The 22,831-nt window shown below is 32.0% G+C and overlaps 3 protein-coding genes across 5 annotated transcripts; 1 reads left to right on the top strand and 2 right to left on the bottom strand.

The window, feature by feature from the left end:
- Positions 1-4,333: 4,333 nt before the first annotated feature.
- On the bottom strand, positions 4,334-9,304 carry LOC108456881 (uncharacterized). Its single transcript, XM_017755613.2, has 2 exons — positions 9,095-9,304; positions 4,334-6,967 (listed from the first exon to the last, which is right to left on the bottom strand). The coding sequence occupies exon 2, from the start codon at positions 6,830-6,832 to the stop codon at positions 4,760-4,762; it is 2,073 nt and encodes a 690-aa protein (XP_017611102.1). The 5' UTR covers positions 6,833-6,967; positions 9,095-9,304; the 3' UTR covers positions 4,334-4,759.
- Positions 9,305-12,277: 2,973 nt separating this feature from the next.
- On the bottom strand, positions 12,278-14,255 carry LOC108456882 (protein phosphatase 2C 51-like). 2 transcript variants are annotated; one of them, XM_017755615.2, is made up of 3 exons: positions 13,286-14,254; positions 12,807-12,912; positions 12,278-12,725 (listed from the first exon to the last, which is right to left on the bottom strand). In XM_017755615.2, exons 1-3 carry the CDS (start codon positions 14,099-14,101, stop codon positions 12,412-12,414), a joined length of 1,236 nt encoding a protein of 411 aa, XP_017611104.1. In that variant the 5' UTR covers positions 14,102-14,254; the 3' UTR covers positions 12,278-12,411. The 2 variants fall into 2 exon arrangements, with proteins under 2 accessions (XP_017611104.1, XP_052874873.1); XM_053018913.1 differs by having other exon boundaries at positions 12,278-12,912; positions 13,286-14,255.
- Positions 14,256-16,053: 1,798 nt separating this feature from the next.
- On the top strand, positions 16,054-22,504 carry LOC108457395 (splicing factor SF3a60 homolog). 2 transcript variants are annotated; one of them, XM_017756430.2, is made up of 13 exons: positions 16,054-16,463; positions 16,873-17,081; positions 17,176-17,289; positions 17,478-17,582; positions 17,698-17,840; positions 17,971-18,067; positions 18,320-18,484; positions 19,086-19,157; positions 19,707-19,865; positions 20,020-20,097; positions 20,708-20,836; positions 21,517-21,663; positions 22,103-22,504. In XM_017756430.2, the coding sequence occupies exons 2-13, from the start codon at positions 16,908-16,910 to the stop codon at positions 22,247-22,249; spliced, it is 1,530 nt and encodes a 509-aa protein (XP_017611919.1). In that variant the 5' UTR covers positions 16,054-16,463; positions 16,873-16,907; the 3' UTR covers positions 22,250-22,504. The 2 variants fall into 2 exon arrangements, with proteins under 2 accessions (XP_017611919.1, XP_052874832.1); XM_053018872.1 differs by having other exon boundaries at positions 16,078-16,463; positions 18,320-18,565.
- Positions 22,505-22,831: the final 327 nt, after the last annotated feature.

Raw genomic sequence — 22,831 nt, forward strand, 5'->3', positions numbered from 1 at the left:
AACAAATGTGTTCTATCGATATCAGAAAATATTTCAATCAATAATGGAGCTTTATTTATATTTTTATTTCCATTATTTGATTTTGTTGAATTTTAAAAAATAATAATTTCTAACTTATTTATTAGTGTGATATATAACGGGAAATAGTGTCAAAGGTTAAGAGCCAATTTGCTCTAAATAAAAAGTAGGTGTGAAATTGATTAAAAATATAAAGATTTAGAGTTGAATTTATTATTATTTTTATACATAAAACACCAAAATATGTACACAATCACATAATTTTAACAAAATAACTATTTTATTAATTCATCTTATACATAAAATCAATGTACTCATTCGTAATAAAATCAGAAATATAATACACCAAATGCATGATGGTTTTAGATATAGATGAGAAAAAGCATGCATGCATATATTTAAATCATTGAATTGGGTTTTACGTTTAACTATATAAAATAATTTTGAATTATTTTGGGTTAAAATTGTTTAGCCTCCAAAAGTTAATGAAATTAATATTTAAATAAATTTTTATCAGAAAGTTTCAGGTTAATTAATTCTAAATTTAAAGCAAATTTGAAACTTGGGTCGTTATAAATTAATTTGGATTTAAAAGTAAATTACGAGTGACAGAAGAAACAGTACGTAGTTTTCCCTTCATGAAAGGTTGTTTCCATGGAAACATGATTTTTATTATAACGCCACTAAGATTGCACCAAATGTAACACATTTCTTGGGTTTTTCACTCTTTTTTCCCCATACCTTCACATGACAAGACAGCGAATTTAAGGTTTGTTTTTTCTCCCGACATTTTTAAAGCCGATATGACATTTTTAATGAATAATATCCGAAAATTTACCCTTTGAAATTTTTGAAGAATATTTAGATGATAACCTAAATTTTCTTTTATTTAGTTCATACTTGAATTACACGTTATCTCAATTTATTAATAGCATTTGTTTTAAGGGTTAATATATAGGTTGTTCTCTGAATTTCTTCAAAATTATTTAGTTATTACTTAAATTTATTCAGGAAAAAATATTTTTGAAAATTTTGAAATTCTTTTAATTTATATTTATCATGTGTCATATTAAAGAGTTACCAAGTGTCATTATAGGATCGCTCATCGATTTCACATTAACATAAACTAATGGTGTTAGTATTGAGGTATTAACCTAAGTAATAAAATACAAGTTTAAGTACTAATTAGATACAAAAAAAATTGAAGTACTAACTAAATATTTTTAACAAGTTGAAAGAGCAAATTTTATATTAACTATTTTTTCTTCCAAACAAATAATACACACTTAAAGGTGTCCAAAGTCATATCTTTTTACATTAACATAAATAAAATTAAGACTCGATTAATAATTTTTATTTTTATTAATTTGTTTCTCTGACGGGGACAACCATTAATAGGATGCTTTTGAAGAGAAGCACCAAAATCCCGTCATTGTGCTCCCATAAACATCACATGTTCAAAGAACACACATGTATCCAATGCAGCCATGAATTGACTTGTCCTCTTCCTTTTATTCAACTTGAATCTAACGTTTACAACAATATTACATTCATTTTAAAAAAGTAAAATCAATTAATTGTATAATTTTGTATCATATTAATACATTAATTAATGTAAATTTATATATTTTGATTGATTAAATAGGTAAAACTATTTTTAAAAGGACATACCCTATTTGTATATATCAACAAAGCATTCACCTTAAATTTTACTTATATTTTCAACCCAACCTAAATAATAACAAAAATTATTAATACCTCGTCATCAAATAAAAAATTATTTTATGAAAACCGTAAAAATAACACTGTCACCAAATTTTTATATAAAGAATTAACAAATATAATGGAATTGCAAAGATAATGTAATAAATATATTTATTAAAATATATAAAATTGAATAAAACTTTATTCAAATAATAAAATTAAAAGTTTAAATCCATTATGTCATTAGATTAAATCGCATAATGATCTTTTTGAGTTTATATAAAAATATAAATAAAAATATGTTTATAATAATATAACTTACTTAACATGTTTATCAATAATTATAAATTTTTAATGTTACAACTATTAAATTTTTGCAAACACTTTTTGACCTAATGGTAAAAATATTATGTTCGAGCTTATTATAGAAAAAAAGAATTATGTTAATTTTTAGTTTTCCTAATTTATGAAAGTTAATTTCTGAAAAAATTATTAAATTTTTAGAAAATACAGAAATGAAATTCAAATTTGTTTTAAATGGTTTCCTTTAGTATAGACAAAGAAACGACCCAATCACTGTCAAGTATTAAAACATGCCTCCAACCGTTTTTCAGGTATCCTTTGTTTCATGGGCCGGCCCTACCCCACCCACAAATAGAAAACAACTGATCAGTGGAACTACAATCTCAACCTTACACGTGGATAATCCGATTAAGACCAGTTGATTGAGGCCTGAGTCGAAGAGACAAACAAAGCAACAAAGTCTAGTGAATAAAGTCAGTCAATCAGTTGGGCGAACAAGAGAGTAATTAATTTTAGGGTAAATTATATCTAAAGTGATTGATCTATTAGTAAGTTTATATTTTAATTATTTAACTTTAAAAAGTTATAAAATAGTCACTATACTATTTGAAAGTTTTTATTTTCTAAGTTATTGGGCTATTAATTTTTTTATTTAAAAAAAGGTCTAAATAGCGAATTCTAAGTAATAATTTGACGAACGATAGATCAATACCTATCGGTGAGTAGAAAAATATACTTTAAATCTAAGTCAATTTGATAATCAGTGTCAAAGATTAAAAAAAAAAGTTGTTTAAATTTTGATTCATAAATTCGTAATATTCAAGATATTTCATGAATAAATATTGAATTATAGAAGAAAATGAGAGGAGAACTTTTAATTGGGGCAAAGGGTGTGAATAAAGAAGATCATATAACAATGATTATAAGAGTTTAGTGACTTAAGTGAAAACATTTGAATAATTTTATAATTTTTAAAATCAAATTATTGAAACATAATTTTACTAAGAATTTTATTCACGTTAGTGTAAGTTAGTCCTGAATTTGAAGATTCCAATTTTTGTTTATTTTGGTAATCGTAGTTATTCAATGAATAAGGATATTAATGAAATTTCATTTGTTATTTTTTTTCTAAGGCACGACTAATAGAGAATCTTGGAGAACAATAATATGTTACAGATGGAACTATGTCCACCCATTAAGAAAATTAATTATACTGGAAATGATACGTATAAATAAATACATATGAAATTATGCACTGAAAAAAGAAAAAAGAGTTCATATTTAATTTTATAGTTTCTTGTTATTATACTTTTAAACTAAAAGTAAATTTACTACTTTATATTTATTTTCTATACTGCTCACCAATTAAAATGAATACAACTTCTTTCAATTCTTCTGCAATGATATCTTCCTTTGCAAACAATTCTATGCATCTAGGGTTTTAGGTACGCTGATAACGTTTACTTGTGTTTTTTTAAATTTTTTAATCGTTCGGTTCAATTTAATTTTTAATTTTGGATTTCTTTTTAATTTTTAACAAAACTTTTTATTTTCTTATATTATTTAATAAAATTTTAAAACTTTTCATAAAATTTAAAAATAATAATAATTTTTCAAGTACATAAAAATAATCAATAATTTGATTTTTTAAAATTGTTTTGATATAACACTTCTAATTTATTTTCACTAGTTTAATTATAAACTCTACACTGACGGGAAGATGGTGTTAAGGCTGTAAAATGATGGGGTTAAACCTTCTTAAACTAGGCATTAAATGTAGATCTGAATCAGACCTAACATATAAATTAAATTGTCGACATGTGTTTATTGTTTCACCAACTTGAATCTAATATTGTCAATAAAATTTAAAAAGACTTTTTTTAACACGTTGGATGTAAATTATTTGTTCAATAAAGAAAAACGTGTTTATAATTTGATTATGTGCTTTTAAACATGCTCCAAATTAAATTTGAGCTCACATTTAGTTCTCAAGCTAATGACTAGATTGAATGACTAATACTTAAAGGATTCAATTAAAACATCTGAAGTTTAAAGACAAAATTAAAATATGAACCATAATTTGAGGGTGTTTGATATATGTAAATAAAGTATGTTGATTTCTGTAATGCCGGAAAAAAAACCCTAAGAAAACAGAAAACAAGTTGTACCAGAGATCGTTGTCTTCCTAGTCTCCTTTTGCAATGTAGGCCTCCTTAGTACACCCCCCCCCCAATAAAAATGTGAAGGTCCCAATCCCATGGCAATCGGACAGACTCCGATAAAGAGATTTCAAGTTCAGCAGTTCATATTTCACAACAGAATCAACATTTCATTACCATAAAAATTGACCCATCGGATCCCAAGTACTCTAACATTAACATTAACAGACAGGCAATGTGACACAACACTGAAGCAATCATCAGGAATACAGTACAAGCAGCAATTTCTATTAAATTTTGAGTATAGTCATACCATGAGTTTTCAAATGAAGCTTTAATATCAAAGAAGGGGGGAAAATAATGGATTGCAATCGGATCCGACTATGGCACAAAGAAAAAAACAATGCAATTCCTAAGTTTGGATCAAGCTTGAAATTTCAAAACTCACTAACCTGGTGTAGTCAGCAGTCTCCAAATTCTATATTCCTTGCCTTTTCAGCATCCTATGGCTTCTCTTGGCAGGGACCGTTGGTTAATAATCCTTAGCTTGTTTGCTATACTCTACAAACTATCCTTCATGGCTCTTTTAACATCTCTTCCTTAGTTTTGCATAAATTATCTTCCAGGGGTGTTTTATCGGCTTCATTAATTACCTGAAGTAGATCCAACGGGGTAGCTGCAGGGTCTAGCTCACGACATCCCGCTGGAGCATTATCAGCTTCTTGGCCTGTAAGCAAGTAATTAGGCACCTGATGGGAAAAGCGAAACATCTCGTCTTTTGGAATCCTCCTCACTTCCTTGGGGTCCATTTGCTTACAGAAAACTGTCCTAAAACCGGCAACCTTAGTTAGAAGGACCACAGAAACTCCTCCTTCCTCATTATAATCATCAAGCACTTCCACCATGTCATATTTGTGTATCACATCATCTGGTGTATGTTCATTCCAGTCAGGAGACCAGTTCCTGTAAAGAGCCCAGACATCCCCCTTCCTAGGATATATTCTAATTACTCCACGCAAGCCTTTTGTCCACTGAACCTTGTGGGAGAAAGAATTTAACGTTTCACTGATTTCATGTCTGCCACTTCTGAACTCCCCACAAGTTTTGGAGAAACCAGAGCCTACCCAGTCCAGCTCACCAAATTCACTGTTGCTCCTAGAATTGAGCCAACTGATTTTCATCTTAAAAGGCTTCAAGGAGATCACCTTGTGAACTCGAGCATAGAAACGGGGCATCCCATCATCAGCATCATAAGCAGCCCAGACCTGGTCATCTTCAAAAGAACTTTCACCTCGATCCAAGTCAAAATTATGAAAATCGGGATCAGGAACATTTATAGACAATGGTGCAGTCCCTCTACCAGATTCATCATGAGAAGAGGCAGGCACAGACTGCTTGCCTTGATGATCTTTATTGGTATCACATCCATTCCCATTTGCCATGCTCCTTTGTTTCCTATTTTCTTTCTCTCTGGCCTTCCCTTTAACTTTGTCACCATTTTTAGCTTCAGTTACAGAGCTCAAGTCTTTAAGCTTTTTACGAATGACACGCAGGGCCTTATCCATCAGCATGTTACGAATTTCAGGTAATGACAATTCCCTCTGACTGATGTGCTTCTGATAGTTACCAGAATACCCATAGGTGTTTCCGATTCCAAAAAGACCCCTAGATTCAGATGTACTCCCCAAGCAAGGTCCGTTTCCCATGGGCATTTGAGTTGCCAGTTTACCTGCATAACCATTAACATAAATGTCATCTTTTCTCTTTTTCGGGAGTCTCTCTGCTTTAAGAGCTTCTTCACGTTCCCTTTTCACTTTCTCTTGAGCCAATCTATCATGTTCTGAAATTTGAGATCTAGAAGAATTTGTTCCATAATTAAATGGATTGTTATTTGCATCATGATGGCCAGAAGCCCGCTGCTGCTGGCTAGACCAATTTGTTGACTGGTAAACATTTTGAGGCGGGGCCTTTTCTAAAGCCAAAAAGGCCACATGACAATTAGGGCATAGAAGTGTGTGATTCAAGTAAACCCTGAGGTATTCATACTGTGTCTTGCATCTATTGCAAACAGTCCAAAAGGTTTCAGGCTTTTTATTAGGAGGAGGAGCAAATGAGGCTTGACCTACCCGGTTGTTACCATTTTGAGTTCTAGCATTTGACTTTATGTTAGAACTAGAACTGTGAGAGCCATTTGTTCCAGGATGCATTGATGACACATCACTTTGAGTATGAAACTTTTGTTGTGTTTCTCTCAAATTTATCCTCTGGTTATAAGCTAATCTCTTAGCCTGATCTGATAACAAGCTCCAGGCCTCTGAAACAAGCTTAAAAGCACCATCTGCGCCTACAAGCTTGTTTTTATCAGGGTGAAGCATCAGAGCCAGCTTCCTGTATTGTCTTCTTACCACCTCATCATCAGCAGATGGGGTCACACCAAGCACACCATACCAATCTGCTTCCCCACTTACTTTTTTCTCGGCAGAAATATAAACATCAAGTATTGTCAACATCTGGGTGATACCATCAAGGCCAGGATACAAATTTTGAGCCTTCATAGCAAACTTTTTAGCTCCAGCAAAATCCTTCTCTCTAACTTTCCTTTCAGCAATTTCTTTGGCCCTATATGCCTCATCTTTGTTGCACTCCATAATTTCAGCCGTTAATGTGTTTCTTCCTCACCTAGGTATTATAAATATGATGAAACTACAACCAAAACACACAATTTGCAGCTTAAAGCTCTTTCATGCCTTAAGCCAGAGGTAATAGCTCCAAGTTATTTATGCCTGATCCAAAGGAAGAGAAGATTCTTAAATAAATATACGCACATAAAGTAGAGAATTAATTGGGAAGCAAATGTTACCAATTGGATATTATACCATAAGCTTATACTTCGTAAAAAACAAACAAAACAAATCTTTATTAAAACTCGAGTTTTGCTTGCTTTCTAGAGAAACCGATATTCTTAAACAGAGATTGCATGTTTCTGTATCTTACACTAGAATCTTATCTTAACCAGAAGCAAGTTTCACCATTATTTAAGCAGAAGCATGAGTAAAAATTCTTATAAAATTTCAACATCAATCCAGACACATCTAACTACCCATTACCCTCACAATACTTTCTCAAAGAATAATAATACCAAATTCATTCATTTTCTCAAAAAGCTCAACACATTCCATTTTTATCTCAGACGGTGACAATTTCGCAATACAAATTGAGGTGGAATAATGGATGATATAAGACCATCCTTCCAAGAAACATATCATTGCGCATTTACAAATCAGCTCTCTTGAGCCTGTAATCATGAGAAAAAGAGTTTTATGTGGATTTAACGGCATTCATCTTACGCTCAGAAGTAAATGTGACCAGGAACCCAACCAACACAAGGAAACCAGGTACTTATAAGCAAAAGAGCATACAGAAGATACTGTATATGGTTATCTATGAACATAGTCATAAATGCCATAGTTAGATTCATGCATAAGGAAAGATACAACTATCATCTAACGTCTATGCATTGACAAAGAACTGAGATTACCGATCCAGCCAGAAAATACATCAATGGCTAAAAGCTGTAGCAATTTTTCTCAAGATATTCCATTTGATATTAACCATGGTAGGCACATGCCGCATGACACAGTAGCTATTTATATTATTTTATTATCTCATTTTTATTCAGTAATTAGTAGAAATACATAGATGAGTAGGATTATAAGTTATCTTTAGGGTTTAAATCTAAGGCTAGGATTAAAACTTCATTACAAGTCTAGTATAAACAAGCTGTAAAATAGATTTACAGCCACGTTACAATTTCTCCCAAGAAATAGGCTTCGGAAACTAGACACTTTTATAAAGTTCTTTTTTCAAGAGTTTCAACTTCTATCTTACTCATTTGTCAGCCTCATTTCTTTTGACTGCTGCTTTTCTCCCCCTAAACCGCACAGCACATACCAAGTCCTACTACTCGCCTCACATATACCCACAGCATTGACCAAACATGTTTAGTTCTTGCTATCCAGATAACAGCTGTCACAGATGAGAGCTTTCTACTTTGCAGACCTAATCAGCAGTTCTCGTGTGGTTTAGGGAGAATTTAGCAATGAACCCAGGCAAAGAAGATGAACAGTTTTCCATCATAATTCTAATGCAGGCTAACCTTCACCAAGAACAACTAACATACCAAATGTAGAAAAGCCAGAAGTTTCTTACAGGGCAACAATATGACTCATAAATATATGAAACACAACAATTTAATATTTGGTGAGATCACAATTTCACCAACTTGTTACGAGCAGAAATAAAACGTGCTTGGATTTTACACCTCACCACCATTTCCTCTTAAGAGAACAAACTCAATTTCTCAATCTTAAGAATATTAACAGTTCGATTCCTTTTCTACTTTATGAAACAGCCTAAAACCTCAAAACATTGTTTGTTCAAGATAAAAGAATTGCTAAGAAAATTCAAAAAACTCCAATAGTCTCCATTAAAAACTAGATTAATTAACTTCAAAAGATTTAACAAAAAAAAAAAATCAACCTCGACAAACTTTCCTCGGTGTTTCTTAGTCTTTACTCGTAAACCAGAAACAAAAAAAAAAAAAGAAAAAGGAAAAAGATGATGATGAAATTTAGGTTACATTGAATAACAAAAACTAGAAACCCAAATGTAAGGGAAACTACAAGGAAAGGACACTGAAGAGTAAATTGAAATTTCCAGGTCTCCATGGATCTAAGGTTAAACCGTATTCCAACAAGGGTTATAACGATCAAATTAACCTTCCCAAATTCTATCACCCGCTAGAAATTTGAAAACCCTAGATTCTACAAACGTTTGACGAAAATTACAAGCCACGGAGAATTACGCGTCTTAAAAATGAGAAGAAATGAAAGTGGAAATAGAAAATATACCTTTCTAAAGAAAGTCTGCGAAGAAATTTTTGAATCTGAGACGAACATCAATCAGAGCGTACAATGACCCATTTGTCAAAAAGCCCTTGAGAACCTGAGGAAATTTGTTTTTTTTGGGAGATTTTTTATAATTATTTTTTCTTTTTCTTTTTTCCCCCGCTCAAGTTGGCCCAAAGAAATGAAAAATAAGTAACTTTTCTGTGTTAACCCTAACACAACAGCTCTTTTATTGTGTTTTTTTTTATACAAAGGACTTAACCATGGTTAACTTTTAACTCTTGTAATGGGTTTGCAAGATTCCTAAGTTAGGTGAAATATTTAAGAAAAATTATTAGCGTAAATATAAAAGATAAATCTTAAAATTATATATCAACTTTAATTTAATCTATAATTATACACGTAAAATTTTAATTATGATTTAAATATATATTTAAAAATTTAGTTTTGATTTAATCATACATATTTAAATAAATAAATACATTAAGTTATTTTTATATTAGATAAATATAATTATGTATTATTGTAATATATAAACATAAAATGATGTTATATCAATAATTGTGTTAATAATTTACAAGAATTGAATCAAATCAATTTTCATGTATAAAATTACATCAAATTAAAGTTCATGTATACAATTACACATTAAATCATAGTTCATGTATAGTTTTGATATTTATCCTAAATATAAATATTTTTATGAAATATGTATTTTTATTATTTTAGTTCTTAACCATTAGATATTAAAAATATAATACTTTTTATTAATATGATAAAAATATCAAATTTATTTAAAATTTTACGCTTACAATAAATATAATTATATTACTAAATTAATCATCATTCATTGAAATATTAATTATATAAAAAATTAAAATAAGTTAATTTAAATTAATACAAAGAGATTTTTCCTTAAAAGCAAGCTTGATCCTAGGTTGTTTGAGAATACAGCCATCTAAGATTCAATGTTGAAAGGAGTCCAAATTTTTTTTCAACTTTTAACATGAGAAAAAAATCAAACTAAAATAAATTAATTAAATATTTAAAGTTTTCAAATTTTCACCATAAATGTTTCATTTCCTAGTGCTCTAAAAATTTTTTAACTTTTATTTATTACATTTTATAATTTTTCTTAAAAGGAGTTTAATTTATTATTTCACCTAATACTTTAAAAATATTAAAAAAACCTATTTAAAAGTAAATATATTTAATCTTTATTCGTCATAAAATTAAAATCAGAGTGATTTTTTTTTGTCATATAATGATTATTTGTAGATTAGCAACCTACCATATTTGTGACAACCTTGGTTTTTGAAAAAGGTTATAAAATAATGGATCATTAGAAATACAAAAACAAATTACAATCATAACAGAAATTAGTCGAATGGGGTAAGAAAATTATTTATTGGTCGAGCTAAAGCATGTACAAACTTATACCTCTCCATAAAAAAATTGAAAGATACGAAATCTAGCAAGGCTAAAAAATTGACAATATTTCATATCAAATTTTTGTAAGATATTGTCAAATTTGTTAAGCATTGCATTACTTTCTATCATGTGATATTTTAATGTTATTTAGTATTACGTTTTTGCAAACCTTGTTTTTCTTAGATTACTTAAGTTAGAATTATGATATTATTTTTTATTATATGGTTATTTTTCTTGTATTCCAATTTTAGTTTTATATTTTAAATTATTTTATTCGAATTTTTTTTCATTTTAATTTTTAGTTGCAACGTTTCGCACATAAAAATAATAAGATATAATATATTGAGAAAAGAAATTAACGATGGTGAAATGTTTTTGACAACAGTTTAAATATTATTTTTATATAATTTATCTGATTCGCAGTGAAATATTGTTGTTAATATTACTTTAAGTATATTTAACTGCGTTTTATCTTCATATTTAAGGATTAAAAAATATGAATAGTTTGAAATTTTATATTAATTTCTTTTTATTTTAATAATATTTACTATTTACTATTTACTATTTCAATCCTCGTTTCGATTCATCAATTTTATGAGAACTTTAAGATTTGCTAGAAAGCACTTTACAATTAAATTCAAAGATAGTTAATTTACTTCTAACATACTAGATTTGTCATTACCAATATCATATAATATTTTAAACTATAAAATAGCATTAATTTTGCCAATTGAGTTTTAGGTGAGATGAAATCAATATTGTTATTAATGGATGAGGAGTGAATTTAAGTACGTTGAAACGCATTACACTCCTACTTAAAGATTAAGAAAAAATTACGAGTAATTTTAAATATTATATAAAAAATAAATATAATTTAAGTTATAAAATCATACTTAGATAAAGCTATGAAGTCGTTTGGGTGCTACCTCCAATAGCCGCTTCACTCTGTGTTCGAGTGCCATCTCCAGTAGCACCCTCACTCTTCCTATACATACTCAGTGTGGCTATATTAACGTCCCCTTCCCTATTCATTTTGGGATCTGATCAGAGAACTATAATAACCACTAAGAACTAACAACCACAACAACAATACCATTTGGGTACTATTTTCAATAACCCCCTCACTTGCTATACCATTCAAGTGCTATCTCCATAGTCCCCTCACTCGCCTTGGACTAATAGGGTAAGATAGGTCAACGTACCTGGTCGCTAATTGATAATATGAGAAGTGACCAAAGAAACACCTAGAGTATGTATAGCATAGTCCCGCCCAGGCCATGTTATTCTACTTGTTGCACAAGTCCCTTAATTCATATGAAGGCCGAAAAGTTGAGGTAGACTGTTTTAACAAAGGACTTGGTACTCTTAGGAGAGTTACCTGTTTTAGACTTTAGTGTAACGCTTCGCTATTGGTAGCTATATCTTAGTGAGTGTAGCTCAACAGTACTGTTTTTGGAGGGAAGGTAACAAGAAAGATGATAATGAAATTAATATTTTAAAAATAATTTAACCCAAAAACACTCAAATTGAGCTAAAATCTACCTTATCCAAACACATAATATCATTTAAAAAATTATTATTAATACTTGTATAATTTTATAATGAAAATGAATCAAATATTATTTATGACTAATGTCTCATATCTCAAAACACGAAAATAAATCCTCTTTTAAAAGTTTGTTATTAATAAAAATTATTTGAATACCATATAATTATATAATATAAAATAATTAAAATATGACATTAAAAAACTCATTATATGAATCAAATTTCTACTTCAAAACCCAAAAATTAAAATTCCAAACATGTACAATTATTTTATTCCCGAATTTCTATGCCTCCTTTGTACAAATTTATCAATAATAATACACAGATAGATTTACTGGAGATTAGTGATAGGTTGAGTTTCTGAAGTCAACCACTATGACACTAATGTTGTCTTGGCTACCTCGAGCAATGGCAAGCTCAACCAACATCGCCGCGGCTGCTTCGGCACGTCGGTTTCCGTCGACGAACTGAAGCGATGATTTCCTCTTCGTCATTTGGCTGTTCAAACATCGCCTCACTACTCCACAAGCCACTTCATTAGATACCACATCCCACAGCCCATCACTCGCCAGTATCAGGAATTCATCTCCATTGGTAAGCTCGCTTACCGTCACTTCTGGTGTGGATGTAACAAATGGTTTGAGGCACCCATCGCCTGCAAATGCACATTCAAAAATGTTAACTCTCCTGTTACAAAACCATCTCCTTATAAATGAGAAGCTTTTGGTTATTTTACCTATGGATCTTGAAGTGGCGAGTACTCCAAGCACGCGATGTCCATTCCATTTTATCACCCATCCGCCGCCGGCTTCAATTCTCTCCAACTCATCTGCTCTCTCAGGCTTCAATACAATTGATAACAACAAAGTCGATAATTATTACCACATTGAATTTATAGTCATTCGTCATATTAAAATGTTAAATCGATTAAGATATACAATTATTTTACTTAATTTTCAATAATAATTTTTATATCACTAACTAATTTATCCACCAATCACTTAAAAAGGGAGTGCTGGGTTTGAAATAAACGATTTTTATCAAAATTTTTAACTCAAATATCTTTTAGCGAATTTTTACCAAAAATACCGAAAATGTTATATTTGGCTAAATTTTTTAAAAGAAATTATAGCAAATTATGTCGAAATATATAACCACGTTTTTAAAAAGAATGAAAATAAAATAATATATTTTTATTAAAAAAATAAAAGTCACCTTATGATCAGAAGATAAAGCCACAGCAACGCCACATCTGGAGAGGACAGCTCTAGAATCCCCACAATTCGCCACCACTAACTTTCCATTCCCAACCACCGCAACAACCGCCGTCGATCCCACCATCTCCTCTCCTAACTTCCCTCTGTTCACCTCTTCATCCATCTTTTCAAAACCTCTCTCCATCGTTCTTCCCCAATTAATCCCACATCCTCCCTTACTATCCTCAATTATTTCATCCTTCAACACCTTATGCAACCTTTCCTTACACTCCTCTGCCACCCTGGACCCGCCGTGCCCGTCATAAACTCCATAAAAATCAAACTCTAACCCATTTTTCATCATAAACCCTAACTCCACTGTCACCGCATCTTCCATCTCTCTTCTCCTACCGATAATTGATAGTAACCCGTGTGTCGACGTCTTGCACTTTAAATTTTGAACATCATCATTTTTTATGCAAGTCTTCTTCGCTGAAACGATGTCGTTCTCCTCTGATGATGATTGCTTTGACGACGATGACGAAGAAGAAGAAGTAGACGATGAGAGCGATAATTCCGTTAAACCGTCGCTTGATTTTGATTCATGAAGAAGACCGTTGTCACTGTCACCATCGCTTCCGTTTTTTGTGATGGTTATATTCATCATCGTCTCACACGTGCACTTTAATCTTCTTATTTCCATTCTTCTCCGGCGAGCATTCCTGGCTCTGATGACTGTAAATCTGCCAAATTTACCGTGATCTAACGGCATATTTCGAGGATCTTTCGTGATGGAGACTGAAGATTCAGTATCTTTCCCTCCTTTTTTCTGCATTCAATGAAATTGAAATGAAAAGCAAGAACCGAAAAATGCAAAGTTAACGATTTTTTTAGTAAGAATAACACGAGTTTAACACTTGATATATATATACATAATTTGAATTAGGGCCGTTGGTTTTCAGCGAATGAGATCACGTGTTGAGGACGCATGGGCTTTTATGTGCCACCGACTATGATTTCCAAGAGGAGACGTGACGGCACTTGATTAGGTTAAGAAACACGTGGAGCTTGGATAGAGCGTCGAGTGATTCGAGGCCGGGTAAGGGGAACGATAATCTTTTAAATCATATTACGTGGCGAGTCGTGCTTGTTTAGCGCTTTTTTTAATAGAAACAGTGTTTTTCTTGGACAAGGAAAGATCAGACTTAGACTTGAGAAAATAGGCTAATATGACACTTGTCCGATATTACTGGGTGGCGTGTAAGATTAGGACCTCTTACATGGCCATATTTCGTTTCCAAAAACTTCAGCTCCGTCACATCAATGATTCACAACTTTATGTAATATTTTTTAATTTGTTTTAATTGAATTAGAGAAATATTAAACAAAACAAATATCAGTAGATTTTTTATCGGATTACCTCGGATAAAGTTTTGGCCATCAAATCTGATTGGTCAACCCAACAGAATAAAGCTTGTTGACTGTTGGGAGACTATAACTCGAAATAAAAATCTTCTGGATATAAAACTAAAAGGTCATAGAGTATGTCCGTAAACTTCTTCTGGCCACCGTTCTACAACTGCAAGAAAGCATGAACTGTCAAAGGGATTTTTGGGTGGGAAATTAATTTGTATATTTTTATTATTTGTAATTTTATTGTTTTAGTAATTTATATTTTTATAAATTTTATAATTAATTAAATATTTATAATTCATGAAGTTAAAAGTATAATTTTATTGTTATTAATTTAAAATTTTATAAATTATAAAAAATAAAATTTTCCATTGTGTATTGTATACAGTAGGCATGTGAATTTTATGATTTAAATTTTAGGGTAAATCATATAGTTTGTCACAATTTTTATTAATTTAGCCATAAAATAAAAAAGAATTATAAATTAGGCACTGTTGTTAACAATAGTTTTCAATTTAGTTGCCTAATTTTAATAAGTTTTATTTTAATCAGCTCTGACTACTGCTAATTTAATGTTATTATGCACTCATGTTAGTCACTCAAATTTAATAAAATTTCATTTTGGTCACTAATTTTATATTTTAAAAATTAATTTTAATTTTTCTTTTTCAAAATTAATTTTAATTTCTCCAATAAAAAGGAAAAACTTAAGGTTTTCTATGGAATTATCTAGATTTTTATGAACAATCTTCGATCTTTACTGAGAAAATCATTTTATATTTTTAATTTCAGTTATTTTTTAAATTAATTTTAGTTTTTTAGTATAAAAAGGAAAACCCTAAGGTTTTAGAAAATATTACTTGAGTTTTTACATGGAATAATCATTCTATATTTTTATTTAATTTAATTTTTATACTTAATTTTTAGATTTTAGGAAAAACTTGGTTTTTACTTTTTACACATAATTGAATTACAGGAAATAACTTGGGTATATTCTCCATAACTAAATAATTCAATTTCCTATAAAAACCCTTTATTAATTTAATTTGTAAAATAATAATAAGTTATTAAAATGAAAATTTATTAAATCAGATTTTAAATATTTTTTAATGGATTGGCGAATCAATTGATTACACACTTTTATTTAGAAATGTAAATCATACTGGTACTTCGATTTACATAAATTTAACTCAAAAATACTTAAACTCAATTTAATAATTATCGAACTAACATCGAGCTCCATTCGAATTCTGTAAAACCCAAAACCAACGAATCACTAATCTTATAGAGCTTTTATATTATTAGATCACAGTAATGCCCTTACCATATATAATTTTCTTATAGAGCTTTTATATTATTAGATCACAGTAATGCCCTTACCATATATAATTTTAAACCTAAGCCCACCCAAAACCCTATCTCACCCGTGCCTCTCCCCATTCCCAACCCAGCCCATACACCAAAACTCCATCTCCAATCTCCTCATTCCTAGCCCCTTAACTGCCACTCATAACCAGATCCCGTATACACAACCCCGATATTCGAAAAGAATTCAAACTCCCTCGACCCATTTCATTTTGGTACTTGAATCACTGTGAATGATGGCTAGACCTAGACGGTGACCTTTGGCAGTGGTCGAAATTTTCACTGGAGTCAAAATCTGGAAAGCTTTTATCTTCCCGGCAGAGAAAGCAAAGAGAATTTGGGAAGCTCATTTGGACTCCATCAGCATTGGCTGCTTACTCACTCTAATTTTGCCCCAAGTCTCCAAATTTGATGTGCTGGTAACCCTACATTTCTATTTGTTTTTTTTTTCTATTTAATGATAAAATATTTGTCATTTATTGTTTTCATTGCGTGTTTTCCTGCCATGATATCACTTTATATTGAGTATGATGATTATGTTTTTATTATATCATGACATTGATCTGGTGGAAGTATCTATGCTACTTATGATTTCAAACTATTTGGATTTGGTTATTGAAAAAGTCGTATTATTGTTATTATTTTGTGTGAAACAGTACTTTTTTTCAATCGAGCTGAGTATGAAAATTGGTAAACGAGCTTGAGCTCGATTGTATCTCGAGCTGAGTGAGCTCAAGCTTGCCAGTATTTGGACTCGGCTCAATTACATCCCTACACTTACGCTTACCCTTGCTACTGCAATTATTAACTGAGATAAACAATCCCTAGACTGGTTGAATCGGCTAACCCAACCGGAAGCCGATATGTCCTCAACTCTGCTAGAGGTGACTCGGGCTGCTCACGAAGATGTGGAACGGCTTGAGCGGCTCATAGTGAAGGACTTGCAAAATGATCCACCTACCACAAAAGACGGATTGTATCAAAGCCACCGTGTCCGCAATAATATCGACACCATCATCTCCACCACGGAGAAGCTAGTAATACTTCCCTATCCCACACGAAATTGAGATATGGTTAAAGATTTTGTTTTATTTTGTGTTAATTTTTGTATTTATTTTTGAATGGCTTCAGGTTGAAATATATGACGATAAAGACAATGCTAGGAAAGACGAAATCGCTGCTCTTGGAGGTCAAACGGCTACTGGAGTTAATGTCTTCAGTGCTTTTTATGATAGATTGAAGGAGGTAACTTTTTAGTTTGTTTTTAACCTTGAGCTGAAAATGCTAAGCTGGAAATTTATACAAATCCTGCTTTTTCTTAGAAGCATGAAAAAATCCCAGCTATTTTGATTTTCACAATTACTGTTTTAGCAAAGGAGGATAAATTTAATCCAAAATCGATGTTCAGTGAAGTAATTGTTACTTAATTGCAGATTCGTGAGTACCACAGAAAGCACCCGGCTGCTCGTGTTGTCGATGCTAATGAAGAGTATGAGGATTTACTTAAGGAAGAACCAGTCATTGAGTTCAGCGGCGAGGTCTCTCTGTCCCACACTCGCATACAATTAAGCTCCTTTTGTTGTAGTAATTTCCTATTTTACGTTATGTTTTCCTTTCTGCTGTCTGGTCTTACTTGTTAGCAATACATTTCAGGAAGCCTTTGGTCGGTACCTGGACCTGCACGAATTGTTCAATCAGTACATTAATTCTAAATTTGGAGCCAAAATTGAATACTCGGCTTACCTCGATGTCTTTTCACAGCCACACAATATCCCTTGGAAATTGAAGTCAACAAGGTAAAATTTCCTCAATCCTGCTTTTATTCTGGCTTTTCATAAGGTGATTTGCCACAGTTTAATTGCTTTCTGTTTTTCTACCTATTTGGCATGCATCTTATACTGGATTTGCAAATATTGTTATTTGTAGGCAATACAGGAAGTACATGGAGAATCTTCTGGAGTATCTTATTTACTTCTTTCAGAGGACTGAACCACTGCAAGATCTTGACAGAATCTTTTCCAAGGTTTCACATTATTTACTTAAAAGTTAATTGAATATCTTTATCCAAAAAGAGGTTCTTAACCTTGAGGATGCAAAGATGCTAATCTTTAGCCTTTTTTGTAACATGGGGTTATAGATTTTTTAGGAAAAAAACTTGACATGAGTGACAAGTCTGACTTGCGCTATATAAATATAAGATGGATTTTTTTTTTTTTTTTTTTTGAAATACTATGGTTCTGATAAATTGAAATACTTCTATGGTGGTTTGTGATAGCTCGAGGCTGAGTTTGAGGAGCAGTGGACTAATGGCCAGGTACAAGGATGGGAGAAGCAAGGTCAAGAAAATGAAGATGATCCTGCCCAGCATACCATGATTGATCTTGATTATTACAGCACAGTTGAAGAGCTGATGGAAGTTGGTCCAGAAAAGTTGAAGGAGGTAATTTTGGTCCTCTTTGATTATGTCATCATTGCAAGCCAGTTTGTTGTAGTGACTCCAATCTCTTCAGTGCTGAGAAATGTGGGTTTCCATTCTTTTTAGGCAAATGCATGATCAAGTTGTATTAAATAGTGAAAAATGAAGAAACATGTTGCTATTGTATTATCTGATCTTCTTGTTGTAAACATCTTATCTTGGTGATTACTTTCAGTTTAATTAGTTATTTTGAGAGTGAAAAAGATTATGTGGAGAAGGCTATAACTTCTCATGCTGTTATATATTGTGTTCGTATGTGCTATCTTTGGAAACATAAATTTGGAATTCATTTATTATGTGAACTGTGGGAATGAAATGCAACCTCGGAGTAGTTTTCTTCTGTTTAATTGCTCTAATATGGGTTTTAAGATCCATCTCAATCGCATCTCAAGCTTTGTCACTTTGCCAGAACCCAAACGCATTATTGTTTGAGATGTTCAAGGCAATTATCTGATATGCACTTAAAAAAACTTTGCTAACAGCTTAAAAGTGAAAAAAATGAATTAGCTCTTTTTTGGCTTCCTTCTTAATTAATGATGAGTGAATTGTCTATTTATCCTTGCAGGCATTGGCAGTCTTAGGACTAAAAACTGGTGGTACTGTCCAGCAGCGGGCAGAGAGGCTTTTGCTCACCAAGGTAATACGTGCTCCAACTTTTCACTTTGCTTGAAATACCCATGTTTATTGCTTATCTATGCATGTATTTGGGGATATTACCTTTCAAGATTCTTCCAAATACATGGATCATATAAGTTGAACATACTTGCGTCAGACAACATAGCTGTATTTGACACACACACCTGAGATTCAGTAACCTAGGCTAATAACTCTCTCTCTCTCTTTTGGTGTTGTAATTTTGGTAATCGTGATTATATTAGGATGGCAACTGGAGTTGTACCATTATTTTGAAATTTAAAATGGTTTTTGAGAAATCTGCATATCAGACTCTTTTGCTAGAATTTGCTTTAATGAATTTGGAATATATCATTTGGAGTCATGTAGATAGGAAACAGGTTAAAGGACTTGTAGACTGGAATTAGAGGATGAAACCTGATACAGCTATGAAATAATACGATACTAGGTTTTTATGTTTCGAAATGTTGATGGGATAACTATGGGCTGGTTTAATGGTAATTGTGTAATAAATTTGACAAATGTATATTCAATGTCTATATATTTTTCACAGCACACACCGCTGGAAAAGCTGGACAAGAAACATTTTGCAAAAGGCTCACATGGACCTCAACAAAATGGGTCTACTGCAGTTTCACAAGACATTAACAGTCTGAAACAGATTGCATTAGTGGAGGCCAAGATGAAGAAACTCTGTGATTTACTGAGTAAGGTTAGTTGGTTGCTTACTTTGCCCTTAACTATCTTTGAGAAAAATGTGAAATATCAGAGAAAGCCTTTGCAAAAGTATGCTGCTGCTATTTGTAGTCCAGATATGGTAATTATAGGGGTTGATTTTTAACTAGTATTTCTGTGATCTTTTGCAGACGATTGAACAAACAAAAGAAAATGTAGTAAAGAAGCAAGCGTTGACATACGAGGAAATGGAACAAGAACGGCAGGAGGTAAGTTAATCTCTTATGGCATGGTAATTCAAGTGTTTCTAATACTAGAACAAAATTTCATTTCTTATATTGTGATGGTATGATTATAGTTCACTAATCTCTGCCCTCAACACCCTGTAAGGATGGCTGTAGGTAGAGTTTTAAATGTGGGGGCCTGTATGAACCAACTCACTAGGTATCAGCCTTGTTTCAGGTCTTCAGCTCACTTTTGGGTGTAACTCGGCTATTTTTTTTCTGAGTTTTTTACTGAAATCTGAAGGGCACATTTTAAACGGGAGGAATTAGGAATTTTAGTATTTTACACAATTCCTATATATATCAGGCAAAACAAATATAGGGGATGAAATATCTTTGATCGAATTTACTGATTAATAGAGGAGAAACAACCATTGACTTCTATTGTTCACTGAATGAGTGTTGTATTGATTGGACGTTTTTTTTTTCATCCTAATTTGGCACTAACGATTGGGCAACTGTCATGGTTAACCAGTGCCTTTTGAATTATCAATCCTGTTATAGATTTTAAGAAAATAAAGTAAACAAATGCAGAAACTTTTTCTTGAAAATTTTAGGGTGGTTTTCTTACTAGAAATTGTTGCTCTCTTAACAGGAAGAGACACAAGTTGACACTGAAAGTGATGATGAAGATCAACAGATCTATAATCCTCTTAAATTGCCAATGGGTTGGGATGGGAAGCCTATCCCTTACTGGCTTTACAAACTTCATGGTCTTGGTCAGGTAATTTATCCTACTAATTCTTTACGTGATGTAGATTTCGGCATGTGCAATTATGTTGTCAAGTTTCAGATAACTACTTAAGAAGCTGTCAAAGCTCGAATGAATATGACATTCATCTTTTTTTTATTGTTGTGTTTTCTTAAATCTATAAGTATATTTTCCTTGATGTTTTAGGACTAATCCTAATAAAAAGGTTGATGTTTTTTTCTTCCACATTTTCTTCTAATTCAAGGAGGAGGAGGAAGTACAGGTGTTAAAGTCTTAAAGAGACATCTGTACTTCACGGATTTGGCTCAATCATTGTTGAGTCAAGGTCAAGGTCAATTTATCAAGCAAGCTAAATTCAAATATCCTAATACTTGACAGATTAACTTGCGAGCCTAATCGAGCTTTTCCATTGTTAAATAATATTGAAAAATCTCAATTTGAAAACTCAAGCTTGAGCATAAATAATCAAGTTTGAAATTAAGCATGAGAATGATTCTTATATTTTACTAGATAAACAAGCTTAATTGAATCTAGTTGGGTGAACTCAGCTCGATAAGAACCACCCTAGGAGGAAGGATGGAGTGGCTGCACAGGGGCTTTTGAATTTTTCTTCACTCTTTGATTGCCTAGTTTTTGTTCCCAAGTCACTGTATCTCATATAGTTCTGTTGCCATTTCATTTCTATTCTTCAGGAGTTTAAGTGTGAGATTTGTGGGAACTACAGCTACTGGGGTCGTCGGGCCTTCGAGAGGCATTTCAAAGAATGGCGGCATCAACATGGCATGCGATGCCTTGGTATCCCTAACACTAAGAACTTCAATGAAATAACCAATATTCAGGTATGGGATGCTTATTTTTCAGATACTGTGCAATGATTTACGTTCTTTCTGCTTCATTTGCCTATATGTGGTCTATTTAATGATTTGAGTTTATGTGCCATTGCCATTGGTTTTCGGTTTCACCGCTTGTGGCATTGTTTGTCCACATAAAGCAAAAAGATAGCTATACAAATCTTTTGTTTTCTTGATAATTATTAGCTAAAATACTAAGTCCATGAACTGTTTTATTTTTATTAAAGAAGGCTTTATACTTGTTCTTATACACAAACGAGCCCGTATGAACTTTGATAAGTTTTTATTTCAAATCTAAGTTTATTTAGGTATAAATTAGTAGTGGTGGGCTTTATTATTATTTTTTTTTTTTGGGGGGTTATCTCTTATCTGTGGGGTCATTTAGTGATTAACCTGGAAGCATTAAATCAAAAAATTGGTTGCGCAGGAAGCACAAGAACTGTGGGAGAAGATAAGAGAACGGCAAGGAGTGAACAAGTGGCGTCCAGATCTTGAAGAAGAATACGAAGATAAAGAGGGCAACATCTATAACAAGAAGACGTATACCGATCTGCAGCGGCAAGGACTGATTTAAAGACGCGTCCGTTAAGAATCGGAGTGTTTTGTGTTTGACATGGTGCATATCGCTGCTATGGTTTCCTTGATCATCATATATGTATGATTAATGCTTTTGTGGGAAGCCTGAGGGGTAGAAGTTGGAATAGTTTAATTGTCTCAATTTGTAGCTGAACTAAACTCAAATACTAGTTAGTTCAAAGTGAGTTAAAACCTGGAAGTTTCATTTGCACAAGACCTTGTGAATACGAAAGCTGAGCCATTGACGCCTTAATTTGGTTTCGTATGCTTTTCCACGTTTATCCGCCAAAAGGACGTTGTCTTCCTTATTCAAACCCCCCAAAAGACCAAAGTCTTAGGTGCAGCAGGCACTTAACCCTCTACTCTAACTCTAGTTATACTGTTGGGGATGGTTGCGGATTTTGAAAGAAATAATTTTTATTCATCATAAAATGGATATGATATTGGATAATTCAAGGAAAAAAGGACAAAGATCAAAACCAAATCTGTGCATAATAATTTTCCTGTGTTCAAATTGAGGATGTTATGTAAATTATTTGTTTTATACAGTTAATATTTTATTAATCTAATTGTTGAAATT

Source organism: Gossypium arboreum, chromosome 9, assembly GCF_025698485.1.
Source record: "Gossypium arboreum isolate Shixiya-1 chromosome 9, ASM2569848v2, whole genome shotgun sequence".
In the NCBI taxonomy this organism is placed as follows: domain Eukaryota; kingdom Viridiplantae; phylum Streptophyta; class Magnoliopsida; order Malvales; family Malvaceae; genus Gossypium; species Gossypium arboreum.

Excerpts from the sequence above, each read along its gene's own strand:
- LOC108456881 (XM_017755613.2), bottom strand. The coding sequence starts at position 6,832 with ATGGAGTGCAACAAAGATGAGGCATATAGGGCCAAAGAAATTGCTGAA.
- LOC108457395 (XM_053018872.1), top strand. The coding sequence starts at position 16,908 with ATGTCCTCAACTCTGCTAGAGGTGACTCGGGCTGCTCACGAAGATGTG. Across the intron at positions 17,583-17,697 it reads TCATTGAGTTCAGCGGCGAG|GAAGCCTTTGGTCGGTACCT; the intron begins GTCTCTCTGTCC and ends AATACATTTCAG. Across the intron at positions 20,837-21,516 it reads AACTTCATGGTCTTGGTCAG|GAGTTTAAGTGTGAGATTTG; the intron begins GTAATTTATCCT and ends TCTATTCTTCAG.
- LOC108456882 (XM_053018913.1), bottom strand. The coding sequence starts at position 14,101 with ATGCAGAAAAAAGGAGGGAAAGATACTGAATCTTCAGTCTCCATCACG. Across the intron at positions 12,913-13,285 it reads CTTTATCTTCTGATCATAAG|CCTGAGAGAGCAGATGAGTT; the intron begins GTGACTTTTATT and ends ATTGTATTGAAG.